Raw genomic sequence first — 22539 nt, 5'->3', positions numbered from 1 at the left:
TTTCTGTGCAAGCTGTAATTCAGTAATTGGCTTGAAGATTGGAGGACTAAGGCTTGCGTGCAGGTAGGGTCAAGTTTCTTCATTCATCTGATGAAGAAGATAAGAAGAGCCCTGTAAGACTTTGTTTTTCTTTTTTAAATGGTATAAGCAAATCAATCATTAATAGTAGGTACAAAGATGGCCCAATTTTGATTACCCTATTGCCTGGAGAATGGATTCGTCAATACAGTTGGTACAATAGGAAAAGAATATGCTTCCTAACATGAAAGTGATGGCCAGAACAAAAGAACAGGATTGGGGGATTTTGTGGAAGGAAAATCATGTCAGCAAGTTAAAGACTTTTTCTGTTAACCTCGCTTGTTAATCAAGATAATTCACTTGAGCAGGATATTTGAAGGAGATTACTCACAGCAAGATTAGCCATAGGAAACGTATTGAGGGCCTGGAGGAACTTCTGAAGCCAATTATGCGGATGACAACCTCCTACAGCTGTGAGAATTGAACCTTGAAGGGAAAAATACAAAGTATTGAAACATTCAAGATGTGTCTTATTGAAAACAAACAATTCTTTCCCTGACCCTTCCAAGAAATTCAGAAATGGCTGTTCTGAAATCTCGCAAGTGGAGAAAATTGGTGTTATTATCCCAAATTCAGGTAGTGCATTTGTTGCCTATAAACAAGTCTTTTTTTTTTTTTCCAACCCCAAATCCAACCCAAATGCTTGGATTAAAGAAAATGTCATAATGAAGGAGGAACTCCAGTTTGGCTGTATGAATAGTGGTTTAGTTGAAATTATTTTAGCTTATTTTTTATACAGTTAATATTTGTAGATAGCAATCTTTTAATATATTTTGCAGCCTGCAGTGGCTGTTAAGCATTTCAGTCTCTTCTATGCCACAGTTTTCTGTGCTCCCAATGCTGTGCTTTTGCAGTGTTGATAGATAAGAACTGAGGATGAAGGACTTGCTATTTGCACAACTTACATTTCTTGTAGTTCAGGCATCTTAACGTTTTGTTTTCATATACATTTATACCTCAAATGTATCATCAGTAAGCCACCAGTTTTACCCCTAAAACTTGTATGACTGCCTACTGCAAACTGTGGATCTGTGCCTTTCAGTGAATGAGCAGCTCAGAGCTCCTGCATTCCCAGATCCCAATGAAGGCACAGTGACATCTTTCTGCTGCTGACTATCCTTCCAGGCATCCTGCCTTGGCTGTCCTGCTGTGTCTGAGCTGTGCCCGGGCTCCGATGAGTGCTGAGGCCGCCTGTCCCGATCCCAGAGCTGAGCGCTGCTTTCTGCAGGCGCTGCCTTGAGCAAAGGCGGCGATGTGTTGCAGAGCAAGATGAGCACTTGGCACATCTCTTCTGGCACAGAATAATCTTCTACAAGAGCCAAAAGAGTGCATAGGATGCTGTGCGGATCTCTTACAACCGAACGCTCGCGTGATCTTGTCCACAGCTCCCACCAACTCCAGTAATTTCCCCCACTGACAGTAGTAGGTAAGGTGCTGGCTGCCTCAGAACATCATCTTATTCTGAGCACAATAATTAGGGCAGACGTCTGGAGGGCGTGTACTGCATTTCACAGCCTCCAGAATTGTTAAAACTTGCAGCCAGCTTGGGAGAGAAGCCTGCAAAACGTTGCTGTTACTGACAGCTAATGCAGAAAGGGTTTATGGTGATCGAGCATTAATGGGAAATGGTATTCTGCAGTCAGCTGTTCTCCCTGTGGTCTCAAGTTTCCTTTAAACCATTTTCTGATGGAATTAAACATTGTAATATTTTTATAATTAAGTTACTTTGAAATGCTCAGGACCTGCACAGCATATGGTGCCTTGGAAACTCTGCACCTACATTTGCCAATTTAAAAAGAAAGAACACAAATGGGGGAAACCCACTTTGGTAGTAACCCTTTATTGACTTCAGCTCATCTATTGAATCATCCCTTAAAAGTGAAATATTTCCATCCTTACGTGTTACTTCATTTTTTTTTCCCCCTCCTTTGGAAAGATTATAGAGAACATGTCAAGAAAAAATGTTTTGATTCATAAATAAAAAAGCAACAAACAATCAAAACCCAAACCTAACAAACAGACCTTACTTCCCTTGTTATGCAACTCATCAGTGCATTCCTGGTGAGAGATATCTTTGCCTTGCAGAAACCCAGGCATTGTACTGAGTCAGGCAGGGCGGGAGGTCACCGGGTTCTTCTTGCAGTAGCAAAAAGTACAGTTTGTCCTCATCTGTGTGTTCCTGCAAGCTGTTTGACAGGCAGGCAGTTTGGGATGAGAATATTCACTGAAAGCAGAATATCTGCAGCACATTGCAAGCTGATTGCTTGGTATACCTTTGCAGCGCTGTATCAGTAACGTGGTGCAGGGCATTGCTGCGGGTAACTATTGAAAATCATCAATAACTCTGCAATCTTGGTGTCAACTTACACAGCCAGAATGACTTTGATTTTCTAGTTCCTGGAAAACACAGCATTATCAGATGCTTGACATCTCTATATTGAGGGCTTTGAGATGTGAAAATCAGATGTGAGATCAGAAAATTCTGTTCTGGGACATAGCAGGATATTGTAAATCTGAAGATGCTGCCAGTTAGTGTTCAAACAAGCAGTGCAGCGTCCAGCTTCCATCCGTGTTTGGAGGCCAAAGACTCGTCAGGAGAGGCAGCATTTTTACCTTTTAAAGTATTTACTGTATTTGGAGTATTGCACAGTGAAAAACCATCAGCAGTGATTTGGTCACTGGTACCCCCAGCAGGTTGGAGTCCAGATGTGCTTACTGTTCCTAGGAGGCTGTGGATGCCCCATCCTTGCAGGCATCCAAGGCCAGGCTGGATGTGGCTCTGGGCAGCCTGGGCTGCTGGTTGGCGACCCTGCACATAGCAGGGGGTTGGAACCGGATGAGCATTGTGGTCCTTTTCATCCCAGGCCGTTCTATGAGTCTGTGAAACTTGTAAGTCTTGATATTCTGGATGCATTGGCACCGAATACTGAAGTCACTCAGCAGCTGGATATTAATGGCTTTAGACATTTGTGTTCAGAAAACAAAGTGTTTTTGTACCTCCTATTTAAAGAAACGCTCTGTACTCCAAATAAGTCATTGTGGAGGGTTTTTCAGGTAGTTTCCTTTGTAGAAGTCAGGCTTGTTTTGAGGCGTGGGATCTGTTACAACAAGTTTTGAAGCCTCCTTGTGGTATGAACTGTTGGTTGTGTTAAAATGTCGATGTTCACAGAATCATAGAATGGCCTGGGTTGAAAAGGACCACAGCCATGGGGACGGCTGGAATGAGAGGAACAGCAGCTGCTGAGGAACGTGTTATTGTGCTGCACGTGTCAGCAGCTCACGCTGCTCCTGTGGCCTGAATCCCCATTAGCTGTCAATGCACGACGTCACGCCGGTTCAACTTGCACTCCTTTCTCATGTGATACCATTGCTTAAGCATTTTTAATTATGAATAGCAGTGAATGAGGAGGAAAGCAAGGCTGTGGTGGCCAAGGCATGCAGGGCTAAACAAAGCCACCTTTGTTTACATGGGAGATGTTTGTCATGTGGCTGTGTCAGGAGCCAGTGAGTGTCTGAAAGCTGGTGCTGCAGGTGTAACAGGTGGACATCAAGCAGCAGGAGCATGCAGTGGGGTTGTAAGAGCCCTGATGTGGCTCATACAGCTGAATCTTCTGGCAGCAGGCAGCTATGGAATAAAGATGTGTGAATTTAAGACTCTGTTGGTTACATTCATTGGGGGGAATGTTGAGCATTGATATGGAAACGTGGTGGTAATGGCTGGGGAAACCATGCCCACATCTCAAAGCATCGCGTGGTGCGTGCCGGGGAGTAATGAAACATGACCTATGGACGGGAAACACGAGGCGTTTATTCCTTAGGGTCTGCAGGGTGGGTTTTGTCGTTGGAACATCATCTTTTTGTGAGTGGTTGGTTGTTGTGAAGTGCCTGATGGGCCAGAAGGGGCAGTGCCCTGAGCTTCGATCTAAGCAGTGTCTTCCTCCTGTCGTGTTCTGTGTGTGATCATCGCTTAATGTTGGCACAACAGTGCCAGAATTTCATGCTGCATTTGTATGAAATAAAAAGGAGAAAAACCCACTAACCTTCCCTCAGTCTCTGGTAGTGATGAGTGACTCCTGTGCCATAAGAACGCTTTGCTTGCGTGACCTCTAGCAGACAACTGTAGCTTTTTCTGAGGGCAGGGAATGTACAAAAAGCAGTAATCAGTTTTGCGATAAAACTGATAATGATTATATCTGCTTTAAAAAGATGCCGACGTTTTCCAGTTGCACACAGCACCTCTACGTTTCCATCTGAAGAGCTGTTCCTTTGCATTTTCCTGCTGTATGGAGCAGGGCTGGCACTGCAGCGTATTTTTTCCTCAGTGCAAATGCTTCGTGCTGCACGAGGTCGGTTCGTCTCACTTTGTTTTTCTCTTCTGCTTTGTGGAGGAATAGATCTGCTGTACGGCAGGCGCTCAGAAGCTCACACTGCGTGGCAAAAGCATGAGCGAATGCTTTTCAAGTGACTGAAGCCGTGGGAACTTCAGCTACCAGTCTCTTGCTCTACATGTGTGGAAAATACCAATTTTCAGTGTGAAACCTGTGCTTTTCTGGCCTTCTCTAGCACGGCTGAGAAAATCCCAGTATGACTTCATAGCAGTTATTTCATTTACTGATGATTATTATTTTTTTTTTTCAGTAAATCATTAATAAAATCAAAACTTGACATTTTAATCTGCGGTGCTTCTGCTAATTGCGGTGCTTTATCCTGACAGCCCGTAGGATTGCACTGATAATAGATTTGCTGGGGTAAGCTGAGGCTTTGCTACCTTTCCTGAGAACACAGGTGTCCTGGCTGAGTTTTTATATGTTAAAGTGCAGCTTATAAGCACAGGTCTTCCCAGTGCTCTGCACAGCGGTGGTGCTTCAGGGAAGGTTTTCTGTAGAGATGACTGCAACTCAAATGCTTTCTGTGGCTGAGCTTCCAGATGTGCTTTCCAAGTGTAACCACAGCAGGAACCAGCAGAGCACATCTACTGGTTGGGGTTCATCTCCGGATTTGCCTTAGCCTTGTTTTAATGCAAACATTAATCTTTAAGTTAACTGATTCTTCAGTTGTTTTGCCTGCTGATGCGTTAGAAGCTGATTGCCATTGGCAGCCTGAGTTTGTAACACAGCGGCTACAGCTACAGCATTGCTAATCCAGTTGGGATGCTGTTAATGAAGTAGACTTTTTTAATTTGCTGTCTGTCTGGGAAGGCTTTCACTTGAGCCCCGCTGTGTGGCACAGGCTGAGCTGGGGCAGTGCTGGAGGCACTGAGTGGGTTTGGGTACCTGCAAAGAGTGGTGATCTTAGGAAAGAGTGTTCTTTCTATTTGAGCTTTACATAACAGCCTGTGATGAGAGGGACTGAGTAAATAATGATTAAACAATTACGTTAACGATGCTGTTACGTTAGAATTTTTTGTACAGTAATTTCACCCAATTGTTTGGGTTTTTTTGAAGCGTATAGTAGTCTGCACCATAGCTGATTACTTTCGTCAGTGAAAAGATGAGGTGAGCTGTTTGTCTCATCCTTTTTCATTTCTTTCTGTCCTTCTGTAGTTTTGGCAAGCAGTCTGGAGGAAAACGAGGATGCGAATGTATCATACTGGAGCCTTCAGAAATGATTGTGGTAAGGCACATTTTTCAGATGTATTTCATCTATTGCTGATTTCTGCAAATTCTTTCTGTCTTACAGCAAAAAGCTTATTGTAAAGTAATTTATAAAATTGCAGCAGAACTGCCTTGATTTCAATTATACCGAGGGCTGCTACCATACCGGCAGTAGCTACGTACATTTAATGCGGATGGGTAAATGATGGTGAAGATTAGAATGATTGTGTCATTCCTTCCAAAATTATATTTACTTGAGCTCCAAAAGCTCACCATTTAGGGCCGACTTGAGCATTCCTGAGTTGTGGAACAATAGACTGCTATCTTGAATATTTTATTTCCATCCTCACCCCCAATCCATTGCTTTTTACTGGCCAGGCTAGCAATGCTGGGTCAGCTGGGAAGTGGTACTCTCATTCTCAGCTTTGCAGTTCCACACAGTGTGAAGGCTTTTAAGTAAGGGCTGAAGGAACATAGGATGCTTAGCCAAGCTTGAAGGATAAGGCTTTCAGCTTCGCTGCCATCGACCTTTTCCATGTCCGCTGTGCTTCCTGAGAATACTTACAAACACTGCCAAGTTCGTGTGATCCTTAAAAGATGCTGTGTGCACAGATGTCTGCTGTGTCAGGTGAGCTCCTGCACCGCACCGTGGCACAGGGATCTGCCCGGCCCCGTGGGTGCCTTCCTGTCTGCTGGAGGCCCTTCAGGCTGATGGAGCTGAGAACAACTCACTCTGTTTCTAAACAGTTCGGACTATTTTCACTCACATCTGATTGCACAGCTCTGTGCTTACAGACCTGCTGCTCCAGGTGCTCTTAGAGCCACTGTGCTGCGTCCTGCAGAAATGCCATAGACTGCAGAAATGCCATAGACTGGTGCAACTGCTCTTTGAGGTGGAAAGTGTGTCACTCCTCCTGGTGGTGACTCACCTGCTGCAAGTGGATGTGCTGGTTTACATGAAATATTTTCCATGGGCAAAGTGTTATTGTCGTTGCTGTATTTAAAAAAACAAACCACGAAACAGCACCCAAACAAAAACCTAGGCAACCAAATGGAAAAAAATGAATGTGAAGATACACACAAAGGAGTATCCTCTCCATAGAGCACATTGCTGGCCTTCCAGTATTGGAAGGGAGCATACAAACAGGAGGGGGAATGGCTGTTTACGAGGGTGGATAGAGATAGAACAAGGGGGAATGGTTTTAAACAGACAGGGGAAGTTTAGGTTGGATATTAGGAGGAAGTTTTTCACCCACAGGGTGGTGATGCACTGAACAGGTTGCCCAAGGAGGCTGTGGATGCCCCATCCCTGCAGGCATTCAAGGCCAGGCTGGATGTGGCTCTGGGCAGCCTGGGCTGCTGGTTGGTGACCCTGCACGTACGTAGCAGGGGGTTGGAACTGGATGAGCATTGCGGTCCTTTTCAACCCAGGCCATTCTGTGAAGCTGCAGAGTTTTGTGTGTGTATAACTGCCGTGAGGTTTCCCAGGGGAGTGTCGCAGTCCAGCAGAAGCCACTTGTATACATCAGCATTGCCAAATGCTGACAGTTGTTCCTGGGGAGAACTGCACAGCCTGGACAAGTGTCCTCTCTGCTTTAAAGCTCTTGAATTTCCTGTAGTTGTAGTGAAGTTCCACTGAGAGAATAGAGGCACCTGAAAGTACCTTACGTCCATTTATGGAACTTCAGAGTCCTCTTCTGTAGGAAAATGAGTGAACTGGAGGTCCACAGTTCATAACTTACAGGAAAATATAGCTCAAGTACTGCCAGTATCCAATGTAGGACTTCCAGTGGGGTGAGAACAGAGCCTCAGTGTGGTGGCATTGCCTCACTAGCGGGCTGCTCTGACAGAAAGCGTGCTCAGCTTCATTTCCCTGATTAATTCTTATTACTTTCTCTTAATTTCTTTCATTTTTTTTCCAAGAGAGTTTTTCTTTAATATGCAGCATACAATTAGATGTGCAATGCCTAATGAATATTTATCTTCAAGCGAAAGCGTTCCCTACTTTAACCCAGTTAAAGAACGCTGCCATTCTCTGCTTTCGCTGCTGCTTCCCTATTTTCTTCCTCTTTCTTTTTAGAATGTAAATCAGTTTTTTGAAATGGGGATCCTGTGGGAACTGACCCATTTTAAAGGCCATAAAACGTGGTCATCTTAAGTTAATGAGGATAACAGATAGCGTGTGAATAGGCAGCATGGCTCATATTCTGGAGGCTGAACAACCTATTGAATTAATAATGGGGCCATTTATCACTTAAGAAAATGGCCCAGAATCGCAGTGTGTTTCCGTGTACTGAAGTTGCCTTTCTGTTGTTCCTTGGCATCTTCATTTTCTTCTTTAGATTCGTTGTAAGATAGCAGAGGAGCAGCATGGTGTCTGGAGGTGCTAGCACCAAGTGCAGAGTGACACTGAGGACAGTCCCACGACTCCCTTTGGGTTTTATGTTATTTTTTTGTGGCAGTGCCCACAGTGGGTGGAGCAGTTTGCATGGAGCGTCCTGCAGCTGCCAGCACCAAGTGGAACAAAACAGCACCCTTCTTGAGAACGTGCCCAGTTAGTACACTAATCCAGGTGTTTGCAAGTAATAGATGTACAAGGTGCTCGGAAGGAGCGTGCTGGGCAGCAGTGCCCATCAGAGCTGGTGCCTGGTCCTGCATTGTGCCACTGCAGTGGTGCAGCACTCAGCAGAAGCCTTTGTCCCATGGGGCTGTGCTGGCTGGCTGTGCTCTGTGCCAGCAGGCTGAGTGGCAGCCAGGTGTGGGCATGGCTGAGTGCTGCTCGTGCTGGGGAAGCTGGGTGCTCAGAACCAGCTGTAGGCACATTGATGGCCGTGAGCACCACCAGCCAGACAGCCATCTGCTGGTGGCACTGAACTGGAAGCTGTGCAGAGCTCTTTCCTGGCGTTCTGATTTGTATTTTTGTTTTGTTTGCTTGGTTGTGGTGCTAACCGAAGGAAGCAGGTGGTCTCAGTTCTGCGTTTCCACTGGCAGTTGGTTGTTTTGCCCTTGCGTTAACAAATCATGCGTTGGTGCTCACCTCTTCATTTTCAGTTAGAGTCGTGGAGGAAAAACAGCATCATCCTGCAGTAAGTGCTTATTTTAGCCTTCAAACTGTCTGTTCAGTTGGGGGTTTGATAGTGAAGGTCTTCAGTGCTGGGCTGGTGGTTGCCTACTGCTGCAGGGAGCCCCATCGCTGGGTGCCGGATGCAGCCAGCCCTGCTTTACTGTTTGTGTTCCCATAGGGCTGAACCCAAAGGACAAAGGAAACAGTGCATTTATTGAGCAGTTCATGTAGCACGTGCACAAAATTCACAACAGGAGCAAGGCAGTTTTAAAGGTTACTTATTAGAGTAAGTGTAAGAAACCAAACCTCACTGCTTCAGGAAACCTGTGCGATTTGAGAACTGAAAAGCGTGGTTCTCGCTTACTGAGGGAGCTCTGCTTTTCTGCTTTCTTTTTGGTAATGCTGCAGTGTGAGGGCAGCCTTCTATTTAAAATCTGGCATGTCTTTCAATTGCGTTGCCAATGTGTATTTTTCTCCATGGAATTAAAAGTATCCCATGAAATAAGCCCATCACCTGCACCTTCCTCTGACCTCTGGGGAAAGCAGTGTGGAAAGTGGAGGTGATGTTGCTTCTGGGAATGGTTCAGCTGTTTTCAGAGGCTTGCTTGTTACTGCCCATTAAGTCTTTCTAATTTTCAAGCCTTTATACCTTTTGCATCGGACTTCCGAGATGACTTACCGAAGTGTGTGAAGGAAGGGCTGCGTAATGCAACGTGGAGCTTCTCCTGTTCTACTGCTGAAGCCTTACATTTAGGAAAGCCTGTTGGAAAAAAAATCATTTAGGGCAGTAGAAACTCATGGCGTAACTGAATGGCAGAGGAGCTTCTTGCTGGCTGCAGCCCATTTGCAGCACGTCTGCTCTGTTTCCTGCTAGGATACACTTTTCCAAAACATCAGAAGGAAGTGGGGAGGGATGGGACTGCTTTTTATAGAAGAAAAAGGAATTGGTGCTAGTGAGATAAAAAGGATTCCTGTTGGCTTTTACTAACAAGATAAATTTACCTTATTTTTAATGTTTAGTTGAAGGTGTGGTTTATCATCAAGGTATGAATCAAGTTCCAGTGAATTCTTCATAATCAGTTGGGAGCGATTAGAAATAAGTACAGCAGAGGGAAAGTGGGGCCAAGAGCCATTTCCAAAACAGAAGCCCACACCAGTTGAACAGCCAACACAACAGGAATGTTGAGAGTTGTTTCTCTGTGACATAAGTTCAGTTCTGAAAAAACACACCGATAAAAATGGGATATAATGAAGGGCTTTAAGCAGACTGTAGGTGTCATGGAATCACAGGATGGCCTGGGTTGAAAAGGATCTCTATCTAAATGATAACTTCTGTTGAAGACATCCTTAGACCCACACACGTGTGGAACTCACGTTGTGTAATATGTGTGGGTGCAAAAGCCCTTCTGCCGATGAGTGACATTGCTTAGAGGATACGGGTGCAGCTTTAAAGCAGAAAAAAAAAGACTATTTCCTGGAAGGAAGCTGTGGCCTCCGGCTCATTGTAATAACGGCGCTCTGAGCCATGCAGCAGCAGCTCTCCAAAGCATCTGCAGTCGTTTTTCTTTGAGAAAAATTTAACTGTTCTCAACTTATGTTGGTTCCCTCCTCATGAGCTTCCTACGGCTCCACCGGCTCTCGGTGCTATGGAAGAACTGGATGTTTAACCAGGAACCTGAACATGTGTTTCAGGTGGAGAACTCCAAGGACAATGAGGAAAGCATCCTGCAAAGAGAAGTCCCACTCCGGCAGTCCCGGCGCAGGTTTAGGAAGATCAACCAGCGGGGCGAGCGCCAGACCATCACCGACAACGTGGATGCCAGCAGCTACCTGTCGGTGAGTCTGCTCCCTGTTTGCCACTTGTCTGGCTCCGTGCTGCTGGGTTTGGGGACGCTGAGAAAAGCCGTGAGGCGAGATGAGATGGGCTGTGCTTGCCGTAGCTGTGGACGCTTTTTTTTGAGTGCTTTGGAGTGGAGCACTTCATGTCGTAGCGAAGATTCAGGCTGCGGTTTGAAAAGGGGTTATTTGCTTTATGGGTGCTTGATTGAGCGCTGCAAATAAATCTTAATGTGTCTGCTGGAAGAGAAGTGGCTGTTCTTGGTGTTGGCTGGTTTTAGCCAGAGTTCTTTTGGTAAGATGCAGGAATGAGTTGCTGGGTTTTCTTGTGTTGTTTTTTTCCCCTTAGATTTAGGCCGTGCTTTGGAATGGAGTCAATCACAAAGGCAGTTCAATGCAGTAATAGCACTATCTGTCACATTTACCTGCTTAAAAATAGCATAACGGTATTTTGAGCATCAGAAAGTAATGGCAGCTCAGTTGCTACTTTTAAATCCTTCTCAGACTGCTGTCTGCTCCGTGTGAAGGCACGTACTGCTGTGGTTTTGAGGCCACAGTGCTCTTCTGAAGGCTTCTCTTCACCCTTATTTTTCACGTACAAACTTCCTGCTGCTAGCAGGATATGTATATCTGTGTGTGATCTAGACAGATGATTTCATTGAAAATTATTGTTCCAAAGATTTTGATTTTCTTTGAAAATCAAGCACCGACAAACAATGCTAACACTGAAATGCAGGAACTTTGGCTGGTCTTCGTGCACAGAAAAGAAAAAAAACAAATTCAGTTTCTCCCCCTTTTTCCTGTTTATACGCTTCAAAATATCTGAAGTGTGCAGTAAGCTGAAAACTTAAAAGATTTCCTTTCTGTTTCAGCATAAAATGCTGTTTCTCTTTTTTTCCCTCTTTCCCCACGCTGTTAACCGTGGCACTGCAGGTGGGCGACCTGTAGGCTCTGCAGCATTAGCATTTGGGTGAGCAAAGGTGACTTCGGTGTTTGTCTGCTGAGCAGAGCGGCTCTCGCCGCTATGACAAGAAGCAGACGTGCTACTTGAAACTGAACGTTCTCTTCCGTCTCATTTCAAGAGCTGTCACATGTCGGTTTTTATCATTACTGAGTAATCTGTGTTAGTCATTGATGAACAGAGCTGTTGGCTCCTCGGGCTCTGGGCAGCCTAATCAGGCTTTATTAGGAATTAAGTTCCAATCTGTGCATGACAAAAGCTTGTTCCTTTGCTTGGTGTTTCTGTGATGTTGAGAAGCATGCTGGGAGTAATTCTTAGGTGTCAGTGCCACAAGGAGGAGAAGCTCAGGAGGCGGTGCTGGCATTTGCTGTACCTCTGACCCACATGGGTGCCATGGCAGACTGCTGCCTTTGCTCAGAGGGGTGCCGGCTTAGCACTGCTATAAATGGTTTCAGTGATTGCCAGTTCTTCCTGCGTGGAGTTGGTGTGTTGGACTTGCAGGACTGTGATCAGTCAACAAATGATGTCCTTGTCATAGAATCACAGAATGGCCTGGATTGAAAAGGACCACAGTGCTCATCCAGTTCCAACCCCCTGCTATGTGCAGGGTCACCAACCAGCAGCCCAGGCTGCCCAGAGCCACATCCAGCCTGGCCTTGAATGCCTGCAGGGATGGGGCATCCACAGCCTCCTTGGGCAACCTGTTCCAGTCAGGGTTTTTCTTCCTGTTGATTTATTTCTTATGATGACAGCCTCATGCAGTGCATGTCTGCCTTTGCATGTACTGTTTCTTGTGGCAATTCTCATTGTTTCCTCAGATTTATGAATATATAACTATATATATTTGATAGGAAATTATATAAACTTTGTAAATCATGAGCATGCTCCTGCATCTGCTTTTATGTCACTTAATTAGGGATATATAAAAAGATCCTGTTAACACTGCTAGGTGTTCTCCTGGATGACTGAGTGCTAAGTGGCAGGAAACCACCTTTCTGGTGCAAAATCTGCAAGCTGTCGGGCTCCAGCAGCTTGAATTGAAATACCAAGCCTGGCTTTGTAGCTTGGAAACTCCTAATTGGAAAGTGTTGTGTCAGAGTACTTGGTGTAGCAAAAAGTAATTTGTATCTCAACAGATGACAAAGAAATGGGCCCAGCTGCCTGTTTGACAAGTAAACAATGCAAAGGATGCCTTTATTTTTCTGTATTCCATTTAAATCTGTTAAAATAATGAATTTTCCTGAGTTGTTTTGCTCAATCTGTGCCTCGGTTTAATCATTTCAACTCTTGCCTTGAGAAATCTGGCACTACTTGGCCATTGGTCACCAGTGGTTTTGAAAAACCAACATCATAATGTAACCCTGCACTTCAACCCAGTGGAGAATGGGCAGGATGGGGAGGAGGGGTTTTGAATGAATTTGCCAAGAACTTAAAACAATGTTTCTGCTAGAGCGAGGAAACTGTTTACAAACTTGCCAGCACATTTCCTCTCTGGCCCCAATGCTAATGAATAAATGCAGCATTGTACTTCGCTTTCCAGCCTGTTGCTGAATGCTCTGTGACAGATGCTGCATGTGGCCTGACGGACTTTTTGTGAGCCCTGCTTGGGCAGGAAGACTTGGTGCTTTGTGCACAGCGTGCCAGGACTCCCCACCTTCCAGCGGTGTGATGGGCTGAGTGCTCAGTGTGCTGGTGGTTTGGTCTGGAAGCACCTCTTGGGCACAGGCAGCTTTCTGCCTTCTAAAGAAAACACAGATCCTGTAGGTGTTGGCACTTGGTGTTGCTTTATCCCAGCTCAGGACTTTTCCTTTGACAATTAAAAGCAAACACAAGAAATCCTCTATTTAAGGGGAATTAATCCATGCAATTTCCATTGACTCCTTGAAATGTAAATCTCTGAGCATTAAATATAGTACGATTAATATTTATGGTGAAGGTGAATCCTTGTTTTTGTGAAGCATTACCCATTAGGTGGTGATATGAGCATGCATCTGCTCTTTGTGTGGAGCTCCCTGCCTGCTCTGCTGAAAGTTCCATGGAAGTCCCTGAGGTTGGCCATGAGATAAACAGTTGTGTGCAGATTCTATAAGTAATACTTTCAGTTATGATTCCCAGATTTGAAGCTCTTTCTCTTATGCCTCTTACTTAAGTGAAAGAACTCTAGTACTTCATTTAACTGTCTGTCGTCAGGATCACTCACATTCAAAATCATTATTGGTATCTTCATTTTTGCTTCTCTTCTGCTTGAAGCACAACTCGGTGTTAGAAGTTGGTGTCTGTTTCTGTCTTCAAAGTGTACGATGGCATGAATGTGTTCTCACAGTATGTGTGCAGGTGATAGCAGAGCTGCTCGCTAGCAGGTGGAACAGCAAGGGCTGCCTTGTGCTCACAGCTTCCAGGAGCTGTGCCAGGGCTCTGCTGGTGCTGGGGCTTTCCACTCGCAGCACAGCCAGCCAGCAGCATCCTGGGGACAGACGGGTGCTTGGGGAGACCTACCCAGTGCTTGTCCCAGGACATGAAATAGCAGTGCTGCTCAAGGTGGGGAGGGGAGGGGTGGCTGTGGCAAAGCCCAATGCCACAGACATGTGGGATCTCCTCACACTTGCCCTGTTTGCTTTTGTCTCTGGAGGAGCATCAGCATTGTGTCTGTCACCCTGGGTGATGGCCTGGGTGGTGGTGGGGAAGTGAGGCTGGAGAAGGCTCTCGTCAGGCTTAATGAATCAGAGCAAAATGTGCCGCTGGTGTTAATTATGCCTGTTCTTCTGCTTCAGATGTGATTCGTTACTGTGGTTGTCTATCTTCATGGAGATGGGCACTCTCTGTGCATATGTCTGTCTGCAGCGCAGATAAGAATGCAGACAGGAACCAGGGTCAGGCAGCAGGGCACTGGCACAGCCACGATGAATATTCAGTCATTCCTGGTTCTTAGTCTAGCTTTCAAGCCAATAAATAATGCAACTGCATTTTTTATTACAAAAGGAGAAAGGTAATTCTGGTCATCTTTGCTCAGCTCTGTTCTGAACTGTTGTGAGCATACAGCAGCTATGGATGGAACTGCAGCCGGGTTCTTTCTTCAGTTAATGGTTTGGGGAAGCAGTGTTTGATGCAGTTCTGGGGCTGTACAGAAGTTACACTGCTGGTTTCATAAAGATTCGGAAAGCAAAAGGTTCAATAGTTTGTAATTGTGAAGATAAACTTGAAATAGAGTAAATTTTGCATTTGTATTTCTTGCAGTGAACAAATCCAAATGGAGTTTAACACTGAAACACAAAATTGCAATGTGACCCTCAGGTCTGTGAACTTACTTACATGTTTTTGATTCTAATGAGATTTAAAATCTTACGCACATTTTGGCAGTTTTTGGTGGTTGAAATAAAGAGCATTCTAGGAATAGCACACTTAAGATGTAACGTAGCTTTCCAGAGTTATGACTGTGTTTTTATTCTTTTAATGTTTCTTCACTGTAGAACAGAATAAGGAAATGTTACTAAACTTTTCTTAGCAATCCCCTTTCTCAGATGTGCAAATTTACTTTTTTAATTAAAAAAAACCCTCTTCTAAGAGGATGATGAGGTTAAAGAGATTTATTCTAATAGTAACTTTTGAGGGCAGCATCTTGATACTTGTCTCATGCAGGTTTTGCAGGAGCCTTGTTAGGAGCATTTATCTGCAGAGCAGTCTGTCACTCGAGGACTGCTTGAGTGGCAAGTTTCTTGTTCTGTGATCATTGCTTCTTGTAATCCCATGGGAGGCTGCACGTAGTGGGGGGTATCTCATGTTGCAGGGGGTTAAGTTACATCTTAAATACACCACATCAAACCCTTTGGGTTCTTTTCCATCACTGATACTTTCCTTTTTAAACTCTGTAGACTGTTTTGTAATCTATTTCTAACTGCCAGGTAAATGTGCTGAAGTGGTACCTGGTGTGGATGTGAAGCAGCTCCCACGGCTTGCAGCCTGCCTCCAGATGCCTCCTGCTGAAGCTGGTGCAGCAGCAGCCTGCAGCTGTTGGTTGGGAGCATCAGCAATTCCAGCAGGGCCGTGGCTGTGCTGCAAGCAGCTGAAATTGCTTCTGGAACCATTTTGGAGCTGGGTGATTGTTCTCTACGTAGATTGCTGCTTGTTAATGTGTTTTAATACCCATGCTTTCATGTGTTTGACGATTGTAGCTTTGTTATCTGAGATTTGGAAGGCAATTTGGGTTCCCCTGAAATCCCTCAGTCTTGCTGTGTCCTGAGCAGCAGGAGCAGAAAAACACGCCGTGGGTCACGAGATGCACAGGGATCGTGCAAGTTCCCTCTTGCACTGTTGCTACAACATGAGGATTTCCTCTCTTTCAGCTTGTCTTTGGGTTTGGGTGGAGCAGCCCATGGCCCAGCTCACAGGCTGCAGCAGGTCGGTGAGCCTTAAGGCTCTGCCACCCTGGAGCTGCTGGCTGCTGGCACTGCTGTTTTCGGTTCCTGCCATCCAGGAGGCTCAGTGCTGCTCTGGCTTCGTGGTGGCACATCCCTAAGTGAAGCTGGGTGGCTGGGTGTGTGGCAAGGAAGGGGTGAGGAACAGCTTTCTGCAACTGGGAATTGAGGGCCACTGTCCTGTCCCTCTGGGCTCTGGTGCAGGTGAAGCTCACCCCACCACCATGACTGCTGGGTGCCCTTTTGTCCCCTTCTGTAAGCAGGGGATCCCCCAAAAGCACGTCAGCTTGGGTTCTGTTTCACAGCTTGATTCCGCCTTGCTTCGTATGGTCAGCCCTGTTACCGTCAAGTGCTCCTGGTGACAGTCACTGCAAAACTCCCATCCTCATGTGCTGTGCATGCAGATGCTTCCTGGTAATTGTCTCAACCAATGGTGCTTTCCAGTCTGATGAGGTTTCTGAAGAGTGATGACTGATGCACTGCCCACAAAATAAGCAGATCTGTATGAAAAGCACCGTCCTTCTGTTAATACCCATGCTCTTAGATTATCTTTTTTTCTTTTTTTAAACATATATAACATGAATAGCCCAATTTATCAATGATGAGAGGGATTACAATTATGCCAAACATGTATTTGGGAATTTCCCTGCAGAGTTCATTAGGGAAATCAGCGCAGTTCTAGGATGACACGTGTAGTTGTGGACAGCATTGAGGAGTGCTGCAGAGATGAAACTAGCTCAGACAGAAACGCTGGAGGGTTTATTTTAGGTGAGCACCTGCGTTTCCTTGGGTCTGGTCGGGCTGCTGGCAGTGATGCGTGGAGCTGAGCAGTGCAGTTTGCTGCATGCTGGGCGGAGCAGTGGCTCTCCTGCAGGACGGATGGATACCTGCGTGGCTGCCAGGCTGACCGCCTCGCTGCTTGCTCAAGGTATTGAAAGCTGGTAGGGAAAATAACGCTGAGCACAGCCCGTCCTTGGGGGAACCTCACCGTGCTTTCGTGTGGGGGAAACACACAGGGAACTGCTGGGACTGTGCCCTGTGTGGCATTGGGGTTTGCTGCTGTGCTCGGGTTTGCTCTGTGGTGAGTGAGGCTGAAAATACGTATTGTGGGTGGTGTTGGGAGAGCTGTATGGTTCCCTAACTGACGCTTAGCTTGTGAAGCCCAGACAAGTTTATGGCATTTTGTTAAACTTAGCTCTATTTTTATCATTTACAAGTGATAAAAATAGGTTACTGTTGTGGAATGCACGAAGAACTTGGCTCAACAGCTTCACCGCTACTTCCCAGTCATCAAGACTGATTCCTGCTTGTTTCTAGGTGTGGCTATCCCAGTTACCTTTCCTTAATGTTTTCCTTAGGAAGGAGGTCTCAGTAAGGCAGTAGTTTCCTCAGCTGCTCATGGTAGGGTGTTTGAAACTGAGTGGTCTGCAAGGGCCCTTCCAACCCGCGCCACTCGGTGAGTCTCTGATTCTCATGTTATTAAAAAACAAACAAAAAACCCCACCTAGATATCTTGCAGATTGGCACGCACAAGGAGTAAAAAGGGCAGACCCGTGTGCTCTGCACATAGCGATCCATTGTGTTCCTCCTTCTCCGTTCACCACACAGACAAATTTACACCACCATGGAAATTAACGTAGTTCCTTGGAAAATATTTTATGTAGCATGTGCAGAGTTAATCTGTGCTCTGATGGACCCCGAGGGGTTGGGTGGCAGTTCCAAGGATATTAATTCTTTATAAGCAGCCTCTTAAGCAAAATAGATTGAGCGTGTTCAAGTGCTGTGCCCACTGCTCCGAGCTGTGTGCTTCTGATGGCTGATGGTAGAAAGCAGCGCTATGCACCAGTTAAAGCACTGTCAGTCTTTTGTGGCTCTTGGAAGCCTTTGGTGTATGAGTCGCAGTTCAGTCAGATGCTTTTTCTGTTAATACTGCTCTATTACTGCTGTGCTTTGAGATGGCACGTGCATGGATTCGTGTGGAAGCTGCTGGGGGCAGGCAGTGGGCTGGCAGCCTGCATGCAGGTGGATGGGAGTGTGCCCGGCCCTGGCCTTTGTTTCCTGCCCTCCGCCTGGGCTCTTGTGTTCAGTGCTGTAACGAAGTAAGCAGCCTGATGATATCCTTGCTGACTGCCAGCTCAGCCTTCTGCTCCTTTGTGGGCTTATGATACCTTGGAGAGAAGCCTCGTGAAAAGTCATCTTGTATTTCATCTTGAAGAGCTGCACGTTGAAGGTTTTGGGCTGTGATACCTTCAAATTTGTATTGAAGTTGAAATGTTTATATGATTTAGAATATGGAAATGGGCATCAAATCACCACTGTTCTTCTGAAGACTTCTGGGCCATGCTGGGAGCTGAGAATATCCAGAACAATTCCCAGTTAAATTCACCCTCAGAAGATGTCAGTCCATAGCACAAGCCCTGGGATGCCCTGTGTTCCTCGAAGAACTTGGCATGAAAACCACCGTGAGAGAACAGCTAGAAGAACGTCTCTGGTTTTGGCATGGAACTGAAAGCTATTTCTAATGACTATTACAACAGCACTTGTAATTTTTGCATTTGAACTGTAGAAACTTTATTAATGGGGAAATATTTGACAGAGGAAATACTTGAAGTAGCTGATGAAATGAAGTCTGACTGAACGGAGCAATCAGTGCAGCTGAATTGCTGGTTGGTACCTCGTCCTTGCAGGTCAGACCTGCCCGCTGTTGCTAACTGCTCTGTTCTGTTCTCACGCCTGAGTTTTCCTTTGCGGTGGGGCAGCCACAGCAGACACGTATTGTTTTTGTGAGTTTGAGCTCTGGAGTGTGTCTGACAGCTGTGATGAAACGTGCCTTTGTTTGTCAGCCTGGCGTGTAGGTGTGTCTGTGTGCTGAGCCCTTGTGTGGTTGTGTGATGGGTTTCACAGATCCGGTGACAATAACTGGGATTTTGCTGCTGCTTGAAACCCTTCTACTGGGGAGGGGTCTGTGCTGTGCTCCCCAGCACGGCAGGTTTTAGGTGCTGGGTACAGCATGGGGGTTCCCTGCAGCCCCAGCAACACTGCCTGCATGCTGCATGGGGAGAGGCAGTGCTGCCTCCTGGCACGGCTGCTCAGCACCTGAGGTGGCACTCGCACTGCGTGGCTGCAGGCTGCTGCCCTGCCTGCTGAGAAATGAAAGCTGGCTGTCTAAACTCAGCCTCGCATAGACGGACACATCCACGTTTCTCTGCCTGTGGTGGGAGCAGGCAGGTCCTTCCTGCCCTCTTCTGCTTTCAGGCCTTCAGCTTGGTGTTCAACCTCCAGAAAAATGACAAAAAAAAAAATGTATTGGAAGTGCCATTTTAACGATGATAACCTCATCTGTGGAGTTAATGCGTTGTTCTCAAGGTCATTTCATCAGAAGGGTATTTCCTTTGGGTTGGGGTGGTGCTGGCACCTGTGCTGAAGGCAGCCTTCTCCTGCATGTGCTGACTTCAGTTGTGGGAGGAAAAAATGGTGTTTTGTGTTTGATTTCATATCAGCTTCAATCCTGACAATGTTGAGGATGAAAATGAATATATGTGTGTCAGTGGGGTTTTCGGCTTCAGCCCTGACGCTGTGGCTGCCTGGTTGGTGACAGCTGGGAAATCACACTGAGGTCAGCGCTGGGTTTGGGCTCTGACACCAGGTCAAGGGGATGTTTGAATGAGCAAAACTGTAAAAGGGCTTGGGAAATTCTCGTGCTTTTGGTATCTCTGGGTGGGTTTGGCCCCACAGAGCGCCCTGTTGGCGTGGTGTCCACTCAGCATCGCCAGCAGGGATCTCTGTGTGCCTGCAGCTCCCCGCCTGCTGCCGAAATGAGGTGTCAGGAAGGAAAGGGGTGTGATCTGAATTGCCTCTGGGCTGCGGCGGTGAACTTTTAATTTGACTTGTGGGGAGAGGGTTTCCCCTTCCCTGTGTGCCAGCATGGAGCCGTGCTGCTCGGGGCTGCAGGAAGGGGGGTCTGCAGGGGAGAGCTGTCATTTGTAAGCGTATTTAAGAAAGTATTATAAAACGTATAAATCTGAATTGCTGCGAATGGCAGATGACCTTTCCTTGCTTAACACAACAGCTGGAAAAGGATGGCTGGGGCAGCACGGCAGCGGTGGGGAAATTGAATCCATGGTGCCTTTTTATTGTTCCTTCTGTATTACTGGCTCTATATTTAGAAGCTTACATCACTTCGGTTACGATGACAGCCTCCCCCCAGCTCCCTCCCTCTCCTCTCCTTCCCTGCTCTCCCTCCCCTAGGATGGATCACATTTTCATACCACTTACGAATCCTACAGATCTTGCAGCAGGATTTTTCTACGCTGTGCTCCAAAGTGCTGCTGCGGAGAGCGATGTGCGGAGGGAAGCAGCTGCAGCACGTAATGTCACCCTGAAGGAGGAACAGAGCTCACAGCACTGCCCTCGCTGCCTCCATTTGTGTGAATTGGTCAGGAGCAGGGTGGAGAGATGCTTTCTTTCCTTTTGTATTTCTTCCATTTGAACGGGAATTCCCTGTTGAGGGGCTAACGCTGGCACACAGCGCCGTGATGTATTTAAGATGCCCGAGTGAAATGGTGGGGAGGAGGAATCAGAGATGTGTGCCAGTGACACTGAGCTGTGGGGCTGCTGCTGGCACTCTGCTGCTCAGCATCGCCTGCTCTGCACAGGGCTTTCAAGTGCTCACATGTATTGGACAAACCTCTTGATGCAGGTGCTGCTAACACATAAGATACATCTGCGTTATGCTGCTCTGTTTGGCAATTCCCACTTAGAAAAACCACATCAAAAGGAATTATTTTAGCCCCAAACATCTTAAGAGTGTGAAGTGAGGGATTGCTTCCCAAGTATCTTGGCCCTTCTGGGGGCATGCAGGCTGCTGCTGTCCTCACATTGAAGAGGGGGAGCCCGAGGGTATCTGCGGTGGGGATGAGTGGGGACAGCACGCAGCAGCCTTGCTGGGAGGGCCAAGGGCCAGTGGCCAGCGTGCACAGCCTGGCCTCGGCATGACAGGGCTCAGCTTGGCGCTCACCTGGCTGCAGGTGTGGCACAGGGCTCTGTGATGGAGCAGGAGAAATGCTGCTTGGGGCCCCCTGCCAGCCCCCAGCGCCTCTGGTTTGGTGGAACTTGGGTTTGTGGTGCCTTTAAACACCAGGGGACTTTAGTCCTGTTCGAGTGAATGTGTGTTTAAATTCAGGAGGGTCTTCCTGTCCTTCTGAAAGCATCCTGGTTTTCAGTGACTTGCTCCTGTTAGACAACTGGGACATGCAGATTTATTTAACGGTCGGGAGGATAAAGGAAATGTGGTGCACAGAACCATATGGAGCGAGACTTCAAGTGTGAAAATAAATCAGCGTTGAGAAACAAAGACCTTTTTAAATTCAGAGATGGTGTACCGAAGGTTTGTTTTTCCTGAAGGTTCTCTGAGAACTTGGAATGCGGTCACAAGGAGAGGGGCAGCTTGCTGCGTCGGCTCTGCCTGTTCTTCAGCAGCAATTTGGCTGCAATCACTGCAGAGCGGGCTGCGTTCCCTCCCCTCTGGGCTGGCAGGGTGTCACTCAGCAGCACAGGTATATGGGCTGCCGGAGCTGCAGCTATTCCGGGGGGAGGGGGGAAGCCCCCGGCCCCCGCCTGGATCTGGGTCAGGCTCTCCCCGCGCGGCGCTGGCGCAGCCCCGGGACGCAGCCGCAGCTCGCCGGGATGATGTCATCCTCGCTGAAAGGCAAAACTAGAAGGAAATGGAATTTCGTTCCCGTTATTGAGCCGGTGTTTACAGTAGTTGTAAAATATGGCATCCTCGCCAAAATCTGTAGCGGATTGGATTTCGTGCACAATGCGGCGGGTTGGAAGCATGGCTGGGAGATGAGTGTCTGCCCGCTCGGCCGGGGGGGCTGCGCGCTATCGCTGTGCATGCAGGCGGGGAGAGGTTTCCTCTGGCTGCTGCTCGCTTGGCTCTTTTGTGCTTTTGCTTTTTCCTTGATAGAAACTGTGATGGTGATAACTGTAATGGTGCAGGTAACACGGCGTGAGGGCGTTCAGACGTTGGGTGCTGCTGAAAATGTGTCAGTTGGACTTTATAGCGGGGGGAACAGGAGGCTTTCTAAACGTTGTGAGCTCTTAGGAGAGATGCGGTGCCGTTGCATGCGAGATGAAGCTGGCATCAGGGCTATTGTTTGGTATTGAAGGAGCAGCACGGGAACCAGCTATTATGTAGCTGATGGAATGCTTCTCAGAAGTCCAAAGGAGTTATCTAAAAATCTTTCAGCTTTTAAAAGCGGATGTTGGCTTTGCGAGTTTTGCAGGAGCGGGACCGAAGTTCAGCTTTTACTCTGTGTTTAAATACAAATAAACCCGCTCATTAGCCTGGATGCATCCATTTCTGTTCCCATTGTTGAGCAGTGCTGGAATAAACCCAGGTTTCCGTGCCAGTTGTGTCCCTCAGGGCACTGGGAGGTGCTCGGGGTCTCTGGTGGGCACGGCCCAACTCTGCTCCGGTGCCTGGGGCACTCAGTGCTGGGGTGGGTGGCCGGTGGGTGCCCCTTGGCCACTGCAGTGTGAGGATCCTCCGTGCAGCCCCTGGTGCACAGCCCACCGTGCGTTGCTCCAGGC

The 22539-nt window shown here is 47.0% G+C and overlaps 1 protein-coding gene across 13 annotated transcripts in view; it reads left to right on the top strand.

Annotated features, from left to right (window-relative positions):
- RAPGEF6 (Rap guanine nucleotide exchange factor 6) overlaps window positions 1-22539 on the top strand; it is a 106322-nt gene that overhangs the window by 24783 nt on the left and 59000 nt on the right. For 12 of the 13 annotated variants that reach the window (XM_040647251.2, XM_040647247.2, XM_040647256.2 and 9 more), the window contains exons 5-6: window positions 5622-5691; window positions 10429-10572. In XM_040647251.2, the coding sequence (XP_040503185.1) occupies window positions 5622-5691; window positions 10429-10572 (214 nt within the window). Of the gene's footprint in view, window positions 1-5621; window positions 5692-10428; window positions 10573-16733; window positions 16874-22539 lie in introns of those variants that run through there. The other variant, XM_046900487.1, reaches the window with a different exon arrangement.

The sequence above is a fragment of the Gallus gallus genome, chromosome 13, assembly GCF_016699485.2.
Source record: "Gallus gallus isolate bGalGal1 chromosome 13, bGalGal1.mat.broiler.GRCg7b, whole genome shotgun sequence".
NCBI classification, from domain to species: Eukaryota; Metazoa; Chordata; class Aves; order Galliformes; family Phasianidae; genus Gallus; species Gallus gallus.
The sequence above is the reverse complement of the archived record's forward strand: the minus strand, read 5'-3'. Positions and strand labels throughout refer to the sequence as shown.